The 22,884-nt window shown below is 42.5% G+C and overlaps 1 protein-coding gene and 1 long non-coding RNA gene across 4 annotated transcripts; one reads left to right on the forward strand and one right to left on the reverse strand.

Annotated features, from left to right (window-relative positions):
• Positions 1-1,504: 1,504 nt before the first annotated feature.
• On the reverse strand, positions 1,505-8,977 carry LOC121839762. Its single transcript, XR_006079198.1, has 3 exons — positions 8,491-8,977; positions 5,953-6,021; positions 1,505-1,748 (listed from the first exon to the last, which is right to left on the reverse strand). It is a non-coding gene; the product is annotated as an uncharacterized LOC121839762 (long non-coding RNA).
• Positions 8,978-15,910: 6,933 nt separating this feature from the next.
• On the forward strand, positions 15,911-18,447 carry cldn2 (claudin 2). 3 transcript variants are annotated; one of them, XM_024376782.2, is made up of 3 exons: positions 15,911-16,105; positions 16,233-16,333; positions 17,078-18,447. In XM_024376782.2, exon 3 carries the CDS (start codon positions 17,080-17,082, stop codon positions 17,863-17,865), a length of 786 nt encoding a protein of 261 aa, XP_024232550.1. In that variant the 5' UTR covers positions 15,911-16,105; positions 16,233-16,333; positions 17,078-17,079; the 3' UTR covers positions 17,866-18,447. The 3 variants fall into 3 exon arrangements, with proteins under 3 accessions (XP_024232550.1, XP_024232551.1, XP_024232549.1); XM_024376783.2 differs by lacking the exons at positions 15,911-16,105; positions 16,233-16,333 and adding an exon at positions 16,344-16,450; XM_024376781.2 differs by lacking the exons at positions 15,911-16,105; positions 16,233-16,333 and having other exon boundaries at positions 16,457-18,447.
• Positions 18,448-22,884: the final 4,437 nt, after the last annotated feature.

Genomic DNA, 22,884 nt, shown 5'->3' on the forward strand with positions numbered 1-22,884 from the left:
AGTGCCTCTTTGCTTGACATCATGGGAAAATCCAAAGAAATCAAGACCTCAAAAGAAATTGTAGACCTCCACAAGTCTAGTTCATCGTTGGGAGCAATTTCCAAACACCTGAAGGTACCACATTCATCTGTACAAACAATAGTAAGCAAGTATAAACACCATGGGTCCACGCAGCCATCATCAGACTACGGTTTGCAACTGCAAATGGGGACCAAGATCGTACTTTTTGGAGAATGTCCTCTGATGAAACTAATATAACTTTTGGTCATAATGACCATCGTTATGTTTGGAGGAGAAAGTGGAGGCTTGCAAGCCGAACACCATCCCAACCGTGAAGCACGGGGGTGGCAGCATGTTGTGGGGGTGCTTTGCTGCAGGAGCGACTGGTGCACTTCACAAAATAGATGGCATCATGAGGTAGGAAAATGATGTGAATATATATTGAAGCAACATCTCAAGACATCAGTCAGGAAGTTGAAGCTTGGTTGCAAATGGGTCTTCCAAATGGACAATGACCCCAAGCATGCTTGTGGCAAAATGTCAACAAAGTCAAGGTATTGGAGTGGCCATAACAAACCCTGACCTCAATCCTATAGAAAATGTGTGGGCAGAACTTAAAAAGCGTGTGCGAGCAGGGAGACCTACAAACCTGACTCAGTTACAACAGCTCTGTCAGGAGGAATGAGCCAAAATTCACTCAACTTATTGTGGGAAGCTTGTGGAAGGTTACCAACAGTGTTTGACCTAAGTTAAACAATTTAAAGGCAATGCTGCCAAATACTAATTGAGTGTATGTAAACATCTGACCCACTGGGAATGTGATGAAAGAGAAGCTGAAATAAATAATTCCCTCTACTATATTATCCTGACATTTCACATTCTTAAAATAGTGGTGATCCTAACTTACCTAAAATAGATTTTACTTTTTATTTTTATTTATTTTACCCCCTTTTTCTCATAGTATCCAATTGGTATTTAGTCTTGTCTCATCGCAACTCCCGTACTGACTCGAGAGAATCAAAGGTCGAGAGCCGTGCGTCCTCCAAAACCCAACCAAGCCGTACTGCTTCTTTACAATGCCCACTTAACCAGGAAGCCAGCCGCACCAATGTTTTGGAGGAAATTCCGTACACCTGATGACCGAGTCAGCATGCACTGGGCCCGGCCCACCACAGGAGTCGCTAGTGCACAATGGTGCACAAGGACATCCCTGCTGGTCAAACCCTCCCCTAACCCAGACGACGCTAGGCCAATTGTGCACCACCCGTTTGGTCTGGTTGCAACAGAGCCTGGACTCGAACCCAGAATCTCTAGTGGCACAGCTAGCACTGCGATGCAGTACCTTAGACCACTGCGCCACTAGGGAGGCCCTAGCTACTATTTGTAACTGTGACGTGTGTGTGTCAGCCTGTCAGTCACGGTCTGTCCTTGTGCAGTTGTTATTTATACGTGCCTTCAAAATAAATGTCCCACAAGCGGTGGCAGTTAAAATATTACACACAGGCAGGTATTCATTGGGATTTAATTTGAATAACAAATACGTTTTTCAAAACTTTACTATTACAAACTCTTTATGTGATTTGAGTAGCCCCCGGACCCAGTCTTTGCACAGGCCTGACCTAGACAGTCATCATGCTGGTTTCTTGTAGATTTCAGCAACCGCTGCGGCAAGGATGTGCTTGTCAGGTTCTCTCGTATCACTTAACTGATGTTTCTGGGCTGAAGAGCATCCTGAAGACCTGCAGTATCTGAAAAACATTGTGCATCCCTATAAGTACATTTTAAATAAACCATGCACTACTATGTTACAAGCAATTGGTGTACATCATTCAATAAGACATTACCATTCCTTTTGTGTCCAAAGGCCTCAGGAATAAAGTAAGGACAGTCAATGTCTCCGGGTTGCGGAGAGGGCACTGTCTTTACTGAAATGTTTCTTGCACCTTCAGCAGTATAGTCGATCTATCACGGGTACAGTTCATAAGTGATATGGCTTCCTTGTCTAATTGGATGTTAAGGTGACTCACATCACTTCCAACGGTAGGACCTCCCTGATTTTGACTTGTCTTGGTCTCTGAACTTTTCTCACAAGGCTTTGATGGGCTATGAATTTTGTGTCACTTATCCAGGAAGCATGTACAACATTGGTTGTCGTAGTACTGCTTCTGGGAAAACAACATATTTTAGTATTCCCCCCTCACCTGTAGCAGTAATGTAATGGTTGCATAGCATTAGATAAGTAGTCATTCCTGTACTTTGGAACAACAGTAAACATTTAGGTTTATCTACAAATGGAAATATAGACAATACCTGCACATTGAAACACCCATATTTAAAATGGATGCACTCATGACTAAGTCAAGGCATCTACCAAACGGCATATATATATATACAGTGCATTCCTAAAGCATTGAGACCCCTAGACATTTTCCACATTACGTTACATTGAGGAATAACAGTGAAGACAACAAGCCTATTAAATAACACATGGAATTATGTAGTAAACAAGTGTTCAAACAAAATATCCACCTTTTGCCTCTGACAGCTTTGCGCACGCTTGCCATTCTCTCAACTAGCTTCATAAGGTAGTCACCTGGAATGCATTTCAATTAACAGGTGTGCCTTGTTAAAAGTACATTTGTGGAATTTCTTAATGCCTTTGAGCTAATCAGTTGTGTTGTGACAAGGTAGGGGTGTTATACAGAATTCAGCCCTATTTGGTAAAAGACCATGTCCATATTATGGCAAGAACAGCTCAAATAAGCAAAGAGAAATGACAGTTCATCATTACTTTAAGACATGAACGTCAGTCAATATGGAAAATTGCAAGAACTTTTCAACTTTATTTAAGTGCAGTCGCAAGAACCATCAAGCGCTATGATGAAACTGGCTCTCATGAGAACCGTCACAGGAAAGGAAGACCCAGAGTTAACTCTGCTGCAGAGGATAAATTAATTCGAGTTAACTGCACTTACGATTACGGTCCAAATAAATGCTTCACAGAATTCAAAGAACAGACACATCTCAACATCAACTGTCCAGAGGAGACTGCGTGAATCAGGCCTTCATGGTTGAATTGCTGCAAATAAACCACTACTAAAGGACACTAATAAGAAGAAGACACTTGCTTGGGCCAAGAAACACGAGCAATGGACATTAGACTGGTGGAAATCTGTCCTTTAGTCTGAGTCCGAATTTTTTGTACCAACTGCCGTGTCTTTGTGAGACGCAGACTAGGTGTATGGATGATCTCAGAATGTGTGATTCCCATCATGAAGCATGGAGGAGGAGGTGTGATGGTATGGGGGTGCTTTGCTGGTGACACTGTTGGTGACTTATTTCAAATTCAAGGCACACTTAACCAGCATGGTTACCACAGTATTCTGCAGCAATACGTCATCCAATCTGGTTTGCGCTTAGCAGGACTATCGTTTTCAACAGGACAATGGCCCAACACACCTCCAGGCTGTGTAAGGGCTATTTGACCAAGGATAGTGATTGAGTGCTGCATCAGATGAGCTGGCCTCCACAATCACCCGACCTCAAACCAATCGAGATGGTTTGGGATGAGTTGGACCGTAGAGTGAAGGAAAAGCAGCCAACAAGTGCTCAGCATATGTGGGAACTCCTTCAAGATTGTTGGAAAAGCATTCCTCATGAAGCTGGCTGAGAGAATGCCAAGAGTGTGCAAAGCTGTCAAGGCAAAGTGTGGCTACTTTGAAGAATCTCATATAAAATATATTTAGATTTTATTTAACACTTTTTTGGTTACAACATGATTCCTTATGCGTTATTTCATAGTTTTGATGTCTTCACTATTATTCTACAATGTATAAAATAGTAAAGAAAAACCCTTGAATGAGTAGGTGTCCCCTAACTTTTGACTGGTACTGTGTGTGTGTGTGTGTACATATTTTTTTGCGGCGCACAATTGGCCCGGGGTCATCTCGGTTGGGGGAGGGTTTGGCCGGGGTAGGCCGCTATTGTAAATAAGAATGTGTTCTTAACTGACTTGCCTCGTTAAATAAAGTGTTATGTAAAATATTAGGATGTTAATCTATGAACAAACGATCCGAAAATACAAGAAACCCTCCAAATATTTACTTTAAAGTCACCTATTGTCACAATACTGCACTGAAATCATTGTAGTTCTCATTTCAACATCTGTCTATAAGGGGGAAATATCTTTAGTACTTATGGCAATAGCCCAAACATTATTATGATTGATCTAATCGACTGATAGAACCATATCTTGATGACATCATTCCTAAATATTTGTCTTCGTACAGCAACGTGTCAGTGTTTTTTAAAATTTTTTTTAACCTGTATTTAAAAAAAATCTGAACCACTTTGATTTAGTTTCTACTTGCATATGGGCTACTTTCAGGGCAAGTAACCATTCTACATGAGAAATCCTGAATGTATCCTTCAAATTATGGAAATCCTCAGCTCATCAACCCCAATGTGTGAATTTCAACTCACCTCTGTTCCATGTCCTTCCATTTTGAATGTTTAAGCTATTGCATGTAGGCTTATACCTGAAATTATTGTTTAATGTCAATAACATATCAGATAAGCTAATAGAATAGACATTTTCACGAGGGCAATGTGTCATCTTTTGACACCCATCAGAGCATTGTTACAGTTAAGGATTGTGCCTTTATTAATGGGCCAGAAGGAGGAACCATCTAACTAAAACAGGGGAAATCCCAAACGTATTCCAAATTTTATTTGTCACGTACACATGGTTAGCAGATGTTAATGCGAGTGTAGCGAAATGCTTGTGCTTCTAGTTCCGACAATGCAGTAATAACCAAGTAATCTAGCTAACAATTCCAAAACTACTACCTTATATACACACAAGTGTAAGTGTAAGGGGATAAAGAATATGTACATAAAGATATATGAATGAGTGATGGTACAGAGCGGCATAGGCAAGATGCAGTAGATGGTATTGAGTACAGTATATACATATGAGATGAGTATGTAAACAAAGTGGCATAGTTAAAGTGGCTAGTGATACATGTATTACATAAAGATGCAGTAGATTATATAGAGTACAGTATATACATATGAGATGAATAATGTAGGGTATGTAAACATTATATTAGGTAGCATTGTTTAAAGTGGCTAGTGATATATTTTACATTTCCCATCAATTCCCATTATTAAAGTGGCTGGAGTTGAGTCAGTGTGTTGGCAGCAGCCACTCAATGTTAGTGGTGGCTGTTTACCAGTCTGATGGCCTTGAGATAGAAGCTGTTTTTCAGTCTCTCGGTCCCAGCTTTGATGCACCTGTATTGACCTCGCCTTCTGGGTGATAGCGGGGTGAACAGGCAGTGGCTCGGGTGGTTGTTGTCCTTGATGATCTTTATGGCCTTCCTGTGACATCGGGTGGTGTAGGTGTCCTGGAGGGCAGGTAGTTTGCGCCCGGTGATGCATTGTGCAGACCTCACTACCCTCTGGAGAGCCTTACGGGTTGTGGGCGGAGCAGTTGCCGTACCAGGCGGTGATACAGCCCGACAGGATGCTCTCGATTGTGCATCTGTAGAAGTTTGAGTGCTTTTGGTGACCAGCTGAATTTCTTCAGCCTCCTGAGGTTGAAGAGGCGCTGCTGCGCCTTCTTCACAACGCTGTCTGTGTGGGTGGACCATTTCAGTTTGTCTGTGATGTGTACGCCGAGGAACTTAACTTACTACTGTTCCTCACTACTGTTCCATCAATGAAGTCCACAATCATCTCCTTTGTTTTATTGACGTTGAGTGTGAGGTTATTTTCCTGACACCACACTCCGAGGGCCCTCACCTCCTCCCTGTAGGCCGTCTCGTCGTTGTTGGTAATCAAGCCTACCACTGTTGTGTCGTCCGCGAACTTGATGATTGAGTTGGAGGCGTGCGTGGCCTCTAAGACATTTCTGTTAAATAATGTTATCAATGAAGTTGAAAGACTTACCAACTGGTTCTCTCAGGGTTGATAGTTGCGTTAGGGCCCCTCAAACTGCAGCCTTGAAAAGTAGGCCTTCTGCAAAACAATGAAAGGTTGAAGAAGTAGAGCAGACCAAAATCAGCTAATCTAACGGCCTGTGTACGATATCTAATTTCAGTTAACTAAGTATTCAAAATAACATCCATTCATTTACACATAAACACAAGTGCAGGAAATGGATACAGCTGCACACTAAATGCAGATAGACAAACCTTTAGTGCAAATAAGCAACTGTCCTACGAGGCGCCATGTTACTTCTACAATATGTTAAATATTCACGTGTTCAGTTAAATCATTTAGGCTACATATGCATTTCACTGAAACTAGAATAAACCAAAAGTGCAATAACACTAAAGCACTGCCGCACTCAAAACTCTGATTGTTTGCTCGTGCCTTATGTATTTCAATGTCAGGATTAATAAACAGCCCCATCAGGTGGACACCGGAGCTAGCTGGTTCTAAAACCACGCTTCTTTTTCTTCTTTAAAGCTTTGTGGCAGACGACAACTATTGGTGTATTGCCGCCACCCACTATTCCATTGCCGCCACCCACTAGTACATCTGAACAACCATCCCACTCCTTCAGTCACATTCAAATCACATCCCTACAGACTCATGTGCCTGTGAGGAAGAAGCATTCATCGAGAGGATTCCTTGCAATTCCTCTGAAGAAAAGTTATTGATCAGCCACACTCACAATGCCTATTGTCTGTGACTTACTCTACATTTGTGCTGTGCAGTTGATAACCAAAGTAACAAAGTCCACCTTCTAACATGCAACATGTCAGGATCCCTGTGTTGACAAGGAACATCATCTCTACTCCTACTACCATTACTTCTTCAGCTTCACACCTTTCTTCTTCCACTCTTCTCAATGCCTCCGGATAGGAGACGCTCTGGACAGCCCTTATTCTTGCCACCTCTGTCTCCTTCATCCTAACAGGACATTTCAAGAATTCGGGTGCATGTTCACCACCACAATTGCAGCATTTAGGCTCACCTTGCATAAAATACTCCTCCCATCTACATACATTTGACACCAAATAATTTACATGTATCACAATACATGGGTTTGGGCATGAAGGCTCTCACAGGGGATCTCATTTAACCCAAATACACTTGAGAAGGGAGAGACTATTCATCAAAAACAATATGTCTACCATGCGGTTCAGTCGTTCTTTCCTAACCACTTGATCCAATTCTTCACTTATATCCTTTGCATTTACTTCTAGCACCACCCCAGAGATAACACCCTTGATTGACAACATGCTTTGAAGATCCACGACACAGACAAATCAAATCAAACTTTGTCACATGCCCCCGAATACAACAACCTTACCATGAAATGCTTTCTTAAAAGCCCTTTTAAAAAATGTTATTTCACCTTTATTTAACCAGGAAGGCTAGTTCAGAACAAGTTCTCATTTACAACTGCGACCTGGCCAAGTTCAAGCAAAGCAGTGCAACAGAGTTACACATGGGATAAACAGACGTACAGTCAATAACACAATAGAAAAATATGTGTGCAGTGTGTGTGGAAATGAAGGAGGTAAGGCAATAAATAGGCCAATGGTGGCGAAGTAATTACAATTTAGCAACCAGCAGTGTAGTTCAAGAAGAGTTAAGAAAATATTGACCAAATCAACTATAGTAAAAAATTATAAAAAGTAACATAACAATAACGAGGATATATACAGGGGGTACCGGTACCGGGTCAGTGCGCGGGGGTACAGGTTAGTTGAGGTAAGCCAGTAATACGTCCAAAAAATATAAACAAAATGCTCACATTTATTAAAAAAAACATGAACTTTCCATGTCCCAAATACATTTTCTATGGGGCAAAATCATATTCAAACTACAAGATACGGACAACATTTAAGTAATTCATAGCTTGGGGGAGGGGGGTAGACATACGACCGGTAATACGTCCCAAAAATATAAACAAAATGCGTCGTCAGGTCTGTGCCCCTTTTTGGGGTAAAACAAAGCATTTTCTGTGCAGCGAATTATCACGTCGCTAACTTTGATCACTTTTCTTGACCGTTTCGGCAAAAATTATGCCGAAAAGATGCTGTGTCACATATTGCACCAGTAATAGTTCTAAAAACCCAGGTCTCCGGTTCGCACGCCTTATCACAAGAGAGATCCACAAAGAAGAGCCTTATGGCTTCAGGCCATTCAGCGAGAGGATGAGATAGGGAAACTGGGACCAAGCATCTCCGTAATGGTAGCTAAATATAGGAGATTAAGCAAACAACTCTAATGACTTGGCTGCTTCTGAGGATTTGTTTAGCTAGGTAAGTTGTACCAAAAACGTACGTTTATTTCAGGGTTCCACGTAAATGACCATCTACATCCAGACTACGTGCCAAATATTTCCCCCACCGACAGGAATCTTGTGTAACAGTTAATTAAAGTACTTTGTGAATTTCACTAGGTTCATATGTCGTGTTGATTTGTTATTATGCATGCCTGCATCTTGGGAGAAGGGGAGTGTGTACTTACGTGTTGCCCTGCTTGCTCGTGCTCAAATCATTTTCATGCACTTTGAGGTTGGCCCGCTTTTTCTGTCTTCAGAAAAGTTTGATTATTTTAAGCACAGTCATACAGTGTTTTGTTCATGAATAATGTCTATTTAGAGGTTACTCATAAGTGGATGGTATTGTTACGATGTAATTGTACTTTTTAGGATTATTTCAACATGTGGTTAATAGCTAGCTAAGGTATCGGCAGGCTATTGAATGTGTGAATGATGGCTAGCTCCTCGAATGATCCCAGTCCCTCCTATAAGAGGCGACGATTCGCGGAACATATGTGCTCTACAAATGTTTTCTTTTCTTTTGGATGCAGGATGCAGAGTGAATTCTGCTTTGTTAAAACTCCCTGATCTCCAAAGTCCCCGTCTATAGTCTCAATCAACCACATATACAACCCAGAGTTACAGCGGTGCAGTACAGCACCGGTTACATTGGTGCCTTCTAGACCCGGATTCATCGTTGATCGACGTCAGCTCAATCACCTCGGCGCTGCTGCTCTTAAGACTCTGTTTACATCATTGAGGTACTCTTGCCGCCTTGTGGCAAAAGCGGAACTGCAGTATATTTTCTTTCCTGACTTTTTCTGAAAACGATGTATTGAGAGCGCTGTTTATGGTTAACTAACATAAGTGTGTTCATCAACAGACATTTTAACCTAACTTTAGTGGCATGGCATTTTATAATGGTGATGATGAACCCAAATTCACTGCTGGAAGGGGGAGGTTTTTCTCATACTCTGATCAAACCCCTGTAAAGCGTGTAGGTGCAGTAGGTTCCCCCATGTTTTGCTCCACAAAAAATTGGGATGATAGCCCTTCATCTAGTGTTACTCCAAACAACCCTGTAGATGGTCTAGCTGAGCTGGTCACTCAGCCAGCCCGGGAAATAGGGAGCTCCATTAGGGAAGAACTACAGAGTGGCAGGTCCAGTACTTATGAGCCACCAGTAAGTACAGAGAAGATAAGTGATCATCATTCAGAGTCAGTAGGATATGTAACCTCAGTAAAAATTAAGTTCATCATGCAATCAGACCTGAAGGAACCTCCTACATATAGAGGAGATGGTACAGACAAATGCTCCATTCATGAATGGGAGGAGTTGATGAGAATGTACTTGAGGAGGAAGGGATGATTAGTCGATTATCTGGCAAAGCAAGAGACATGGTAAAGATACATTTATGCAACGAGACAACTGTTGATCCTACAGAAAAGCCAGAGATTGTATTTGACATTCTGAAACAGAATTTCAGCGAATTGGCCTATTCATACATGCCTTTGGCTGATTTTTACAATACTAAACCTGTACCCGGAGAGGCTGTTATGGAGTATTGGGTTCGATTGAACAAAGCCGTAGATGTTGCTGACAAGGGCCTTAAGAGACAAGGTAAGAAGATTGACAACTCCAACTCAGATGTCGCCAGGATATTTGTAACATACTGCCCTGACCCCAAACTGGCAGCAGTATTCCAATACAAGCCTGCTGAGAAATGGACTGAGTGAATTACATGAGAGAATCAATGAACATGAACGCAGCAGAAAGACCACCATGTGTCAATCTACCTCTGTATCCTCAAAGCAAGTAACAGTACATCCCCAGATAACTCAGTTTGAAGGCTGGGTCAATGCTGGTGCGTGCAGTGACACTTCTCTCACATTATTCTCCAAACAAGATGGGCAGAGTGCAAGTATCGAGACTCATTCACCTGCTTGAACATACCTTAGAGAAGAGCCTACCACACGTGATGGTTTCACAGACACAGGTCAAGGCACCATCTTTCCCCGCCCAACCCTTCAGGCGTAGGGAATGCAGGGTTTGTGGCTCAACAGATCACTCCACTGTGATGCACTGTAGACATGAGAACCTGTGCCTCTGGTGCCTTCCCCCAGATCATTGGAAGTCAAATTGTCCAAAACAGCGGGAACGCTATGCCAATCCCGGTGGTGAGAGACACTCACCACAGCAGCAACCGTTAAACTGACACACCATAAAATGTATTTATATAGCCCTTCGTACATCAGCTGATATCTCAAAGTGCTGTACAGAAATCCAGCCTAAAACCCCAAACAGCAAGCAATGGGGCGGCAGGGTAGCCTAGTGGTTAGAGCATTGGACTAGTAACCGAAAGGTTGCAAGTTCAAATCTCCGAGCTGACAAGGTACAAAATCTGTCGTTCTGCCCCTGAACAGGCAGTTAACCCACTGTTCCTAGGCCGTCATTGAAAATAAGAATTTGTTCTTAACTGACTAGTAAAATAAAGGTTAAAAAAAAAACACAGACAGACATAACAAACTGACCCTAGCCCCCGACACAAACTACTGCAGCATAAATACTGGAGGCTGAGACAGGAGGGGTCAGGAGACACTGTGGCTCCATCCGAGGACAGGAAGGATAACCCCACCCACTTTTCCAAAGCACAGCCCCCACACCACTAGAGGGATATCTTCAACCACCAACTTACCATCCTGAGACAAGGCCGAGTATAGCCCACAAAGATCTCCGCCACGGCGGATCGTCACCCACAGGTGAAGGGGGAAATGTGGGTGTTCAACTGTCTGCCCTCCAGAAAGAATCTGATGATCTCGAGAAAACATATGAGATTTTGTGCTCTGACGCGAAAGGAGAATTGTTATGTTAGGTTCACAAGAGGTTGTGGCTTTTTCAGATTTGTTTTACACCTCTGTCTGTACATGGGAAAGTGCAGCTTAGGGCATGCTTGACACTGGGTCTATGGCCTGTACATTGAGTGAACATGTGGAGCAGAGGCTTTTGGAAGCAGGTGCCCTTCCTCAGCATTATCAGCCTCCTACAGAGTTAGTGTTAATGGGTCATGGGGGGAAGAAGACCTCAACAAAGTGTTTCTATGACTTGGAGATGCAAATCTATGGGATTGATATTAAAGTGCCCATCCTAGATGTTCCTGGACAGCGTGATGATCTCATTACTGGGATCGAATGTCATTAAGCATCTATTGCATGACATGAAGGGCACTGACGAATACTGGAAGCTCGTCAACAACATGGATGGCCTTGCTCACCAAAGGGTGAGCAGTTCCTGCAGACGATGACAAGTGTCACAAGATAGAAGGGACAGCAAGTTGATGGCAAGATTGGGACAGTGAGGCTCACTCAAGCTGTGACTCTTTCGCCCAAGACTGAACACATAGTTTGGGGTAACCTTCCTAAAAAATGTGGCTTTGTCTCCAGGCAGCACTGTAATAGTCGCGCTTAACAGGTCAAAGGTCATGCCCAGAAACATACTTGTGGGTAGAGTTATTACGCAATGTGGGGAGATGGCTTGGTCCCTTTAAAGGTAGTAAATTGTTCTGACTAGAGGTCGACCGATTTATGATTTTAATGCCGATACCGATTATTGGAGGACCAAAAAAGCCGCTACCGATTAATCGGCCGATTTAAATAATAATTTAAAAAACATGTATTTGTAATAATGACAATTACAACAATACTGACTTAACACTTAATTTAATACATCAATAAAATCAATTTAGCCTCAAGTAGGTAATGAAACATGTTCAATTTGGTTTAAATAATGCATAAACAAAGTGTTGGAGAAGAACGTAAAAGTGCAATATGTGCTATATAAGAAAGCTAACGTTTCAGTTCCTTGCTCAGAACATGAGAACATATGAAAGCTGGTGGTTCCTTTTAACATGAGTCTTCAATATTCCCAGTTAAGAAGTTTTAGGTTGTAGTTACTATCGGAATTATAGGACTATTTCCCTCTATACCATTTGTATTTCATTAACCTTTGACTATTGGATGTTCTTATAGGCACTTTAGTATTGCCAGTGTAACAGTATAGCTTCCCTCGCTCTCCTCGCTCCTCCCTGGGCAAGGGAAACAACCACCCCAAGGCTCAGAGCGAGTGAAGTTTGAAATGCTATTAGCGCGCGCTAACTAGCCAACCATTTCCCTTCGGTCACACCAGCCTCATCTCGGGAGTTGATAGGTTTTAAGTCATAAACAGGGCAATGCTTGATGCACAACGAAGAGCTGCTGGCAGAACGCACGAAAGTGCTGTTTGAATGAATGTTTACGTGCCTGCTTCTGCCTACCACCGCTCAGTCAGATACTTAGATACTTGTATGCTCAGTCAGATTATATGCAACACACGACACGCTAGATAATATTTAGTAATATCATCAACCATGTGTAGTTAACTAGTGATTATGATAGATTTTTTTATAAGTTTAATGCTAGCTAGCAACTTACCTTGGCTTACTGCATTTGCGTAACAGGCAGTCTCCTTGTGGAGTGCAACTAGAGAGGCAGGTCGTTATTGCATTGGACTAGTTAACTGTAAGGTTGCAAGATTGGGTCCCCCGAGCTGACAAGGTGAAAATCTGTCTTTCTGCCCCTGAACAAGGCAGTTAACCCACTGTTCCTAGGCTGTCATTGAAAATAAGAATTTGTTCTTAACTGACTTGCCTAGTTTAATAAATAAATAAATCCAGGCCAAGGTGGCGAGACATGGTAGTGATGACACCATAGGCCTTGTTGATCTCCACACCAGACAGGATGCTCTTGCCAGCATACTTGGGGTCCAACATGTACGCTGCGGCGTGTATGGGATTCAGGCAGAAGTCTTCATGCTTTTTGATGTATTCAGAACTGCAGTTTCCTCTGCTTGGAGCAACAGTGAAGTGGGCAGGGCAGTACGGATCTGCAAGCAGAGTCTGAACATCAGACAGGATGGCATTGTCTCCCTCAATCCGCGCAATGGCTACTGCTATAGGTTTCAGGAGTTTCAGGCTGCTTACCACTCTCTCCCAAAATACATCATCCAGGAGGGTCCTCTTGATGGTGTTGTCCATATCGGCAGACTGTGATATGGCCATTTCTTGGAGAGACTCCTTCCACTCCAGGAGACTGTCAAACATAATGACAACACCACCCCAATGGGTGTTGCTGGGCAGCTTCAATGTAGATTGCTGCTATAACCGACACTTCACATACCTAACCATTTCCTTGGCTCTCTTATAGAGTGTATCCATTGTTTTCAGTGCCATGATGTCTTTGAGGAGCAGATTCAATGCATGAGCAGCACAGCCAATGGGTGTGATGTGAGGGTAGGACTCCTCCACTTTAGACCAAGCAGCCTTCATGTTTGCAGCATTGTCTGTCACCAGTGCAAATACCTTCTGTGGGCCAAGGTCATTGATGACTGCCTTCAGCTCATCTGCAATTTAGAGACCGGTGTTTCTGTCCCTTGTGTCTGTGCTCTTGTAGAATACTGGTTGAGGGGTGGAGATGATGTAGTTAATTATTCCATGCCCACGAATATTCAACCAACCCATCAGAGGTGATTGCAATAGGGTCTGCTTTCTCTATGATTTGCTTGACCTTCACTTGAACTCTGTTGATCTCTGCATCCAGCAAATGAGTAGATAAAGCATGTCTGGTTGGAGGGGTGTATGCTGGGTGAAGAACATTCAGAAATCTTCCAATTCACATTGCCTGTGAGCATCAGAGGTGAACCAGTTGCATACACAGCTCAAGCAAGACATTCATCAGCATTTCTCTATGTTCCACCATTGAGTCAAAAGAACTTCTGATTCCAGGAGAACCATGAGCTGTTGCTATCAACAAGGTGTCTGATTCATCATTTTCACCTCAAATAGAAGTTGAGGGACTTTTGTCAGAGGTTGCTTGTTGTGAGCGCTGAGGGAACTTTATCCACTTGGCCAGATGATTCTGCATCTTTGTTGCATTCTTCACATATGATTTGGACAGTATTTGCAGATGTACACAGCTTTTCATTCTACATTAGCTGCAGTGAAATGTGCCCGTGGCATTTAACTGTAAAGATTAGAAAAAAATGTGTAAAGAAATAACAAATTCAATTCCATGTACAGATATAAAATATATTCACCCCACCCAGTATTGTAATCAAAACTTACCAAAAAGCATGGGGCGGCAGGGTAGCCTAGAGCGTTGGACTAGTAACCGGAAGGTTGCAAGTTCAAACCCCTGAGCTGACAAGGTACAAATCTGTCGTTCTAGGCTGTTCCTAGGCCGTCATTGAAAATAAGAATTTGTTCTTAACTGACTTGCCTAGTTAAATAAAGGTAAAAAAAAAAATATATATATATATATATAGTCCTTGACTCAGACAGTGTAGTATTGTGGGCTCAATAGCATCTCATTAGTGTGCAAGATCTTCAGAATGCACTGCACATGTGATGGAAGAATGCACTGTGCATGCAGGTGGTTGCAATTTCATTGAATTGGGGATAGTTTAACCAAAATATGCTACAAGACTTGTGTATCCCACAAAAAAAGGCTCACTGTTATAAACAAAGTTCTTTTTTTTAATGAATTTAAGCAAAAACCCCCCAAATTCCCAGGCATTTTCCCATGGAGAATTTCCGGAATAATTACGGAAATGTCCCGGAAAGTTTCCGACCCTTTTGCAACCCTAGATATGTGTTAAGGTTAGGGTAAGCATTAAATGTAGAGTTAGGATGACGGTTAGGGTTAATGGATGGTTAGTTGAAATGTTGACAGTTATTGAACATCTACAAACCATCTACTTGGGAGACTATTCAAATGAAGTGATACCAAAGAAATGTTAGTTGTCCAAAATGCATTATGTTTGTTACAGGATATTTTGTATCATATCCAGAGCACTTTATTTTACCTTAAATTCCACTCAAGGCAGCCGGCTGTAATGAAGCCTCACTGAGGCAATCCAAAATCGTCCCCTAAACCCAATGTACTTGTGGAGATCTGAGAGAATTTGATTGGTATACACAATATGGTGTAAATTCCACCTAGTGGGGCAAGGTCAAGCTATACCAGTTGACACCTGTCAATTCCTCTCAGATCTCCACAAGTGCATAGGACAGGGTTTAGGGGATGAGTTTTGATTGGGCCACTTCTCTTGGATGTAAAAAACATTGAGACAAAACCTTTCACAGTTAAACAATTATTGAATAGTAAAGCTGCTTTGGAATGGTTGAATGGATAGCATGCGCTATAATCCTTTTCTACCCTGCTTATTGTGATGTTGTATAGTAAATGCTTTGCTTTGAAATGACTGTCTGCAGACTTTTGAATGGTAGACCTAGTGTAAATCCTTTAACACTGACCTAGTGTAAAAATCACACTCTGTGTTACATGCACTATATATACAAAAGTATGTGGACACCCCATCAAATTAGTGGATTCGGCTATTTCAGCCACACCCGATGCTGACGGGTGTATAAAATCGAGCAGACATCCATGCGATCTCCATATACAAACATTGGCAGTAGAATGGCCAGAAGGCCCATTCATTCTAATTCTGTGGTTGGTACAGTATGCCCATATAGACTGCTCTTAATAATCATGTAGTGTTTCTGGTGCATTTGGACCTTGTACCTCTCCCTCCCTCCACTGAAAGAGTGGCTGGATTACATGCTAATCCCATTATGCTGTTGGTGACATGTGAGCACAGATGAATACAGATTAGGAGCAGAGCGTCAGGTTTCATATACACTTAGACCTAGTATGAACACACACTTGTCTGTCTCCATTGAGGAATAACATTACCATCTCTCAGCCAGACGCAGGGGTTTTGTGACGGTACGTGTGTCTGTGTGTGATGTTGTCAATCAATAATGTAACAGTACAGCTATGGGATTTGTTTTAGGGTTTTAGTTTTCAGTATTGCTAAATTTGATCTCCCTTCCTTAATATTTATTTCCCTCAGTTCCATAGAAGTGTTTGGCGAAGATACAGGAGAGATGCTGCTCTCTTTAGCCTGGCCTGTCCATCAGCTGGCCTTGTTGTAGCCTGAACCGTGTACCAAAGGTCTGTTTTGGGAAAGAGATGACTGATGGCTGAATGAATGTTTAACCCACTGTGCCAATGGGGATGCCAGTGTCTGTGTACATGGAGAGGTGAAGGACCTGATGGGTTAGTGTGATGGTGGGTTCACAAACACAAAGAGAGAAGCGCAATATACTGAGCAGTAGAGAGTGGAGGAAAGAGAGAGGGGGAAAAAAGACAGAAGTCAGGATTGAGACTTGAGAGAGAACATCATTGAGGGAGAGAACATCATTTGTCAGGTGTTGTTCTTTCCTGACAAAGTGGCCAGAATTATTATCACAGTCGTCGTAAGCTAGAGTAACAATCCATCTGGAGGGTTTGAAAAGTGGCTACCGAGTGTTATGGTGAGGAACATGGATTCAATCAAGTTACCAGTTGGCAGGTCAGTCTTTGCTAACCAGTGTGTCAGAGGGAGAGAGAGAGGGGCTGGGTGTGAGTAAGCAGTTATCACAGGATTTTCAACTGGTTCTATGGCAAGTTACAGTCAAAGAGAGCCGCGAGCTTAGAGGATTGTAAACGGGCAACAGTACCGTTATAGCAATCGTGTTTGTAGTAGAAGAGAGTAGTGTTAGTGTGGGGAAGGAGGACCAGTGAGAGTGTACGAGTTAAAAAGACAGAGAGCGGGAGTTAACTGAAATAGCAGCAAGAGGGTATATCATTATCATCATCAGTCCACCATGGCGTCAGCTGCTCTAGAACTGATGGGCTTCTTCATGGGTCTGCTAGGCATGCTGGGTACCCTGGTGTCCACAGTGCTTCCCTACTGGCGGACATCTGCCCACATCGGGCCAAACATCGTCACTGCCGTGGCCAATATGAAGGGCCTCTGGATGGAGTGTGTCTACCAGAGCACCGGAGCCTTCCAGTGTGAGACCTACAACTCCATGCTGGCCTTACCCTCAGACCTCCAGGCCTCCCGGGCCCTGATGGTGGTCTCCGTGGTCTTTTCCGTCCTGGCCGTCGTCATCTCCACCGTGGGCATGCAGTGTACCATCTGCATGGAGGGCTCCGCGGCTAAAGGCCGAGTGGCCGGTACTGGGGGAGGCCTCTTCCTGACCGCGGGGTTCCTGGCTCTGATCCCGGTGTCGTGGACCACCCACGAGGTTGTCCAGACCTTCTACCAAGCCAACCTGCCCAGCAGCCTGAAGTACGAGCTGGGGGACTGTCTGTACGTGGGGCTGGCCGCCGCCCTGCTCTCCATGCTGGGCGGGGGGCTGCTGTGTGTCTCCTGCTGTGAGACGGCGGATGGGGGGCGCCGTGGAGGGAGGAGGCATGGCGGAGGGTACCCCTACCCAGCCCCGGGCATGGGGGTAGGCACTGGGAGGGCCAGGACCAGCTCACAGACCTATAGGAACCCAACGCTACAGATGGGGGTGAACGCTGCCACCAAGGCAGCGACCCTGGCAAGGAGTCACACCAGCACTACTACCCAGTCCAGCACCCCCGCCCAGGGGGCCAAGAAAGACCCACGCCGCAACCCTGCGGTGGGCTACGATGTCACTGGGTACGTCTGATCGTGTTCAGGCCAATGTTAACATTCACACACACATCACGCTGTCTCTTCTATACAGTATGTGGTGCAGAGCATGACCAACCCAACAACTTGCTAAGGTAACTGACTGTTATCTTTTACAATTAACTGATCAGGGGACTTTTAGTGCCACACTACCGTACAGGAAGACTTTTGGCTCCTCGCAATGGAAATCAGAGAGACTTGTAGTGCTTGACCATGCATACAGTACTGTAGTGACTGAACGAACTGAGTATGATTTATACACCCTTTGATAGATTTACTATTGAAAATGGATTTATTGCAGGAACATCTGTCTTGATGTGATTACTCTGAGGTGTTCGCTCCATCTCTATTTTTTTGCTCTACGACCCCCACAAGCCTCATCTGAAGGTAGCCCGGTACCAGTTGAGAAAATTAATGGAAGTATGTAATGGTGGTTTAGTGCCCCAGAAAATGTGTTAAATATTGCAAAAAAATATACGCATGTATAATCATTTCCTGATCTGTCTTATATCTCTCAGATGCAGGACAGACACTTTAAAACAAATGTCCTTTTGATATTTTTTTTCTGTTTTTCCATGTATGAATCTGTTATTCAATGCATTTCTATGGGCTAATAGCAGTAAAGCCAAATTCAATGTTTCATAATAAAATATATAAAATACATATTTTTATACCTAAATGGGTCCTAGAATTCAAAATCAAATAACTAAATGATCCATGGTATGACCATCTTAAAACAATTCCATATGTTAGCTTAGTAGAACCCCCCCCCTAGACACTTGGGAATTATAATCATTGACAAATGTTCATTATCAATTACTATGTTAGCTAATCTCTACATGTTTCTTTTGATTGATAATCATTAATGTGAAAGTTGAAATGCTTTCTTCTGTTTTGCAGAATGTTTCATATGATTTAACACTACTGATTTGTTTTTTTCATGTTAAGACCTGTTTACAAATGATTGCAACACTTTCTAAACAGAACTATTTTCCAAAGATATTTTGCAGTCAGAATAGTAAAGAAAAATGCAAGTGATTTAACTAAATTAAAATGTATTTTGATCTTCATTAGAACCGTCAGTCATTTTCAGTTTATTACAGATGAAGCCCAAGGACGGCTTATTCACCTGAATGTTATCTACTGCATCTCTGTTGTAGAGGGACACTTATGTCCCATTCCAAAACGGATGAGCCATGAACGATGATGAAAGACAAACAAGAAGGAAAGATGGGCGCAAATAAACCCAAAACAAGCAACAAAGACAAACTCCCCTCTAATCGATAGGTAGTTAGTTTCGGTGTTGGTGACAGGAGTGAGGTACTTGGGGAGGTTGAGGTGATCTGACAGATGATTTGAAAACAGGTCACTTTGGCTGTTGTCCACAAGTAGACAGACAAGACCGCTGTTTCCTTGTATTGGTGGGAAAGCAACGCAACTGTATGTGGTGTTTAATGACCCCTAAAAAGACTGCTGTAACCTGACACCCCTGGACTTTAACCTTGATTGAGCAGTATTGTGCACGGCTTAACACACACTTCTGCTGGTGGGAAAAACAAACCTAACACACATTCAGTATGTATATCAGTTTATTCCCGCTCCATTTAATCTGTGTCCATGGGACTGGTAGTTCATCCTACTTGATCATTTTGTGTACGAACTTCACTTAAATCTTATCTTTTCACTGAGTTTTAAAAATGGCCTACCAGTCAGGACAACTAGTCATATGTACCTTATCTGACCATTATCATTTCAACATGAGAAGAAAAAGGTTCCTTGCTCTATGGGAAAGGAGAGGAGAATATCATGGAAAGATCTCCTCTACAACTCTAGTGGCTACTCTGCCCTCTACAGTTCCAAAACAGGTTCCAAAGGCAGATCGTGGCAAACAGGAAAGTGAGTACAAGGCAAAACCACTCACAATGAGCAGTGAGGTACAGGGACATCTAGTGACTCACCAGAGGAATGACACCCACTCACAATGAGCAGTGAGGTACAGGGACGTCTAGTGACCCACCAGAGGAATGACACCCACTCAGAATGAAACCTGACCAATAGTGAAAGAGAACTCATGCTGGGTTTATATAACTCACATTTCAAACACAGCTAAAGGATCACACATAAAAACCACAAACATCCAGGACAAAAATACAAATAAATCCACATTTGTTTTGATTGATCTTCACACAACAAATTGCATAATGACCAGAAATGTCAAACCTCAGTCCTTGAGCTGCGGAGTACCAAACCCGCTCCTCCTTTGACAACGTCAGTTGTCTGTCTCTTATTGACGACTCAGCCCTTGTTGAGGCTGTAGAGTCTATAGTACTGGGGTCAGCGATCACTACATCCTCTTTTTCTCCTCCTCCCTTTTCGGTTGATGCTCAGGGCCAAACTCAAATCACCAGAGATGTCCCTAGCAACCAGTACCCATTCACTATCTCCAGTGCTCTCTGGGACGTTTCAATATTTTATACCCCATAGAGATCATATTAAATGACTATTTAGTTCATTATTATTACTATTAAATAAGCATTCTAATTCCTAATTCTATGGTTATACCACTATAAGATATGACATAACATGGCTAATGTTAGCTGGGTTAGGGTTACATTTATGAGTTAGGTTAAAGGGTTAAGGTTAGGGGAAGGGTTAGCTAACATGCTAAGCAGTTGCAAAGTAGCTAAAAATTAGTAAATAGTTGAAAAATGGCTAATTATCTAATATGCTAAAACTGTCCGTGATGAGATTTGAACTTGCAACCTTTGGGTTGCTAGTCGTTCATGGTATACGCCCACCCTGACCAACCACCCTCCTTTCGTTTTTGCTTTGAGTAACCATCTGTCTTGTTACCACACCAAACGTAACACATCACACTCATTTGAGTGTCCTGGGTTTACATTTACTATGTTATGTCTAGTCTGAGACCAGGTTGATATATCAGACATGTAAAATTAATAAGGGTTCCTGGATCCTTACACAGGATTATAAGGCTTTGTTGAGACAATGACTTATCAATGACCCAAGCCCAGCTCATTTAATCTCTACCATTGTGACGCTGAGTTGTCAAAATGCTTCAGCAAATGTACATTATCCCAGTGGCGTTGATCAACACAATGTAAGTAACCTAATTTATGTCCCTCTAACTGCCCTGAATGCCTCTGCTGATCCTACAGCTATTGGAGGATCCAGGCTGTATCACATCCGGCCATGAATGGGAGTCCCATAGGGTGGCGCACAATTGGCCCAGCGTCATCCGGGTTTGACTGGGGTAGGCCGTCATTGTAAATAAGAATTTGTTCTTAACTGACTTGCCTAGTTAAAGGTTAAATGAAAAAATATTGTGTGCAGTAATCATGTGCCTTACTATACTGTTAGCATTGAGGTGGTGTGCCCTAGTAGGAAGTCCACTGTGTGCAGCTCACCCTGCACTAACATAAATAACATGAGAATATCTACTTCTGCTAAGCTTCCCAGTAAAGCAATGAAAACAACCATACCTACTGAACACCATACCTACTGTGAAGCATGGGGGTGGAAACATCATGCTTTGGGGCTGTACTTCTGCAAAGGGACCAGGATGACTGATCCGTGTAATGGAAAGAATGAATGGGGCCATGTATCGTGAGATTTTGAGTGAAAACCTTCTTCCATCAGCAAGGGCATTGAAGATGAAACGTGGCTGGGTCTTTCAGCATGACAATGATCCCAAACACACCGCCTGGGCAACGAAGGAGTGGCTTCGTAAGAAGCATTTCAAGAAGAAGCGTGTTGCCCAGTAACAGCCCCAAAACATCACTGCTCTAGAGGAGATCTGCATGGAGGAATGGGCCAAAATACCAGCAACAGTGTGTGAAAACCTTGTGAAGACTTACAGAAAACGTTTGACCTCTATCATTGCCAACAAAGGGTATATAACAAAGTATTGAGAAACTTTTGTTATTGACCAAATACTTAGTTCCCACCACAATTTGCAAATAAATTCATAAAAAATCCTACAATGTAATTTTCTGGATTTTTTTTCTCATTTTGTCTGTCATAGTTGAAGTGTACCTATGATACATTACAGGCCTCTCATCTTTTTAAGTGGGAGAACTTGCACAATTGGTGGCTGACTAATACTTTTTTGCCCCACTGTATGTATCTTAAGAAACAAGGTTCATCAAATGAATAATTTGCTAGTAACAGATGACATTCATATTCTGTCTATCTCTGAAACTCACCTAGACAATACCTTTGATGATACAGTGGTAGCAATACAAGTTATAACATTTATAGATAAGACAGAAATGCCAATGGTGGAGGTGTTGCTGTTTATATTCAGAACCACATTCCTGTAAAGATTTAGAGAGGATCTCATGTTAAATACTGTTGTAGTAATATGGCTACAGGTTCATCTGCCTCGCCTAAAGCCCATTCTGGTGGGAAGCTGCTATAGACCACCAAGTGGTAACAGTCAATATCTGGATAATGTTAAATAATGTTTAAGTAATATGGCTGCAGGTTCATCTGCCTCAACTAAAGCCTATCCTGGTAGGAAGCTGCTATAGACCACCAAGTGGTAAGTCAGTATCTGGATAACGTGTGTGAAATGCTTGATAATGTATGTGATATCAACAAGAGAGGTATATTTTCTGGGTGATTTAAATATTGACTGGCTTTCATCAGGCTGCCCACTCAAGAAAAAACTTCAAACTGTAACCAGTGCCTGCAACCTGGTTCAGGTTATCAGTCCACCTTCCAGGGTAGTTACAAACAGCACAGGAATGAGATCATCAACATGTATTGATCACATCTTTACTAATGCTGCAGAAATGCGCTTTAAAGCAGTATCCAGATCCATCAGATGTAGTGATCACAATATAGTAGCCATATGTAGGAAAACCAAAGTTCCAAAGGCTGGGCCCAATATTTTATATAAGAGGTCATACAATACGTTTTGTAGTGATTCATATGTTGTTGATGTAAAGAATATTTGTTGGTCCGTGGAGTGCAATGAGAAGCAAACAGACACTGC

Source organism: Oncorhynchus tshawytscha, linkage group LG17 (genome assembly GCF_018296145.1).
Source record: "Oncorhynchus tshawytscha isolate Ot180627B linkage group LG17, Otsh_v2.0, whole genome shotgun sequence".
Classification (NCBI taxonomy): Eukaryota; Metazoa; Chordata; class Actinopteri; order Salmoniformes; family Salmonidae; genus Oncorhynchus; species Oncorhynchus tshawytscha.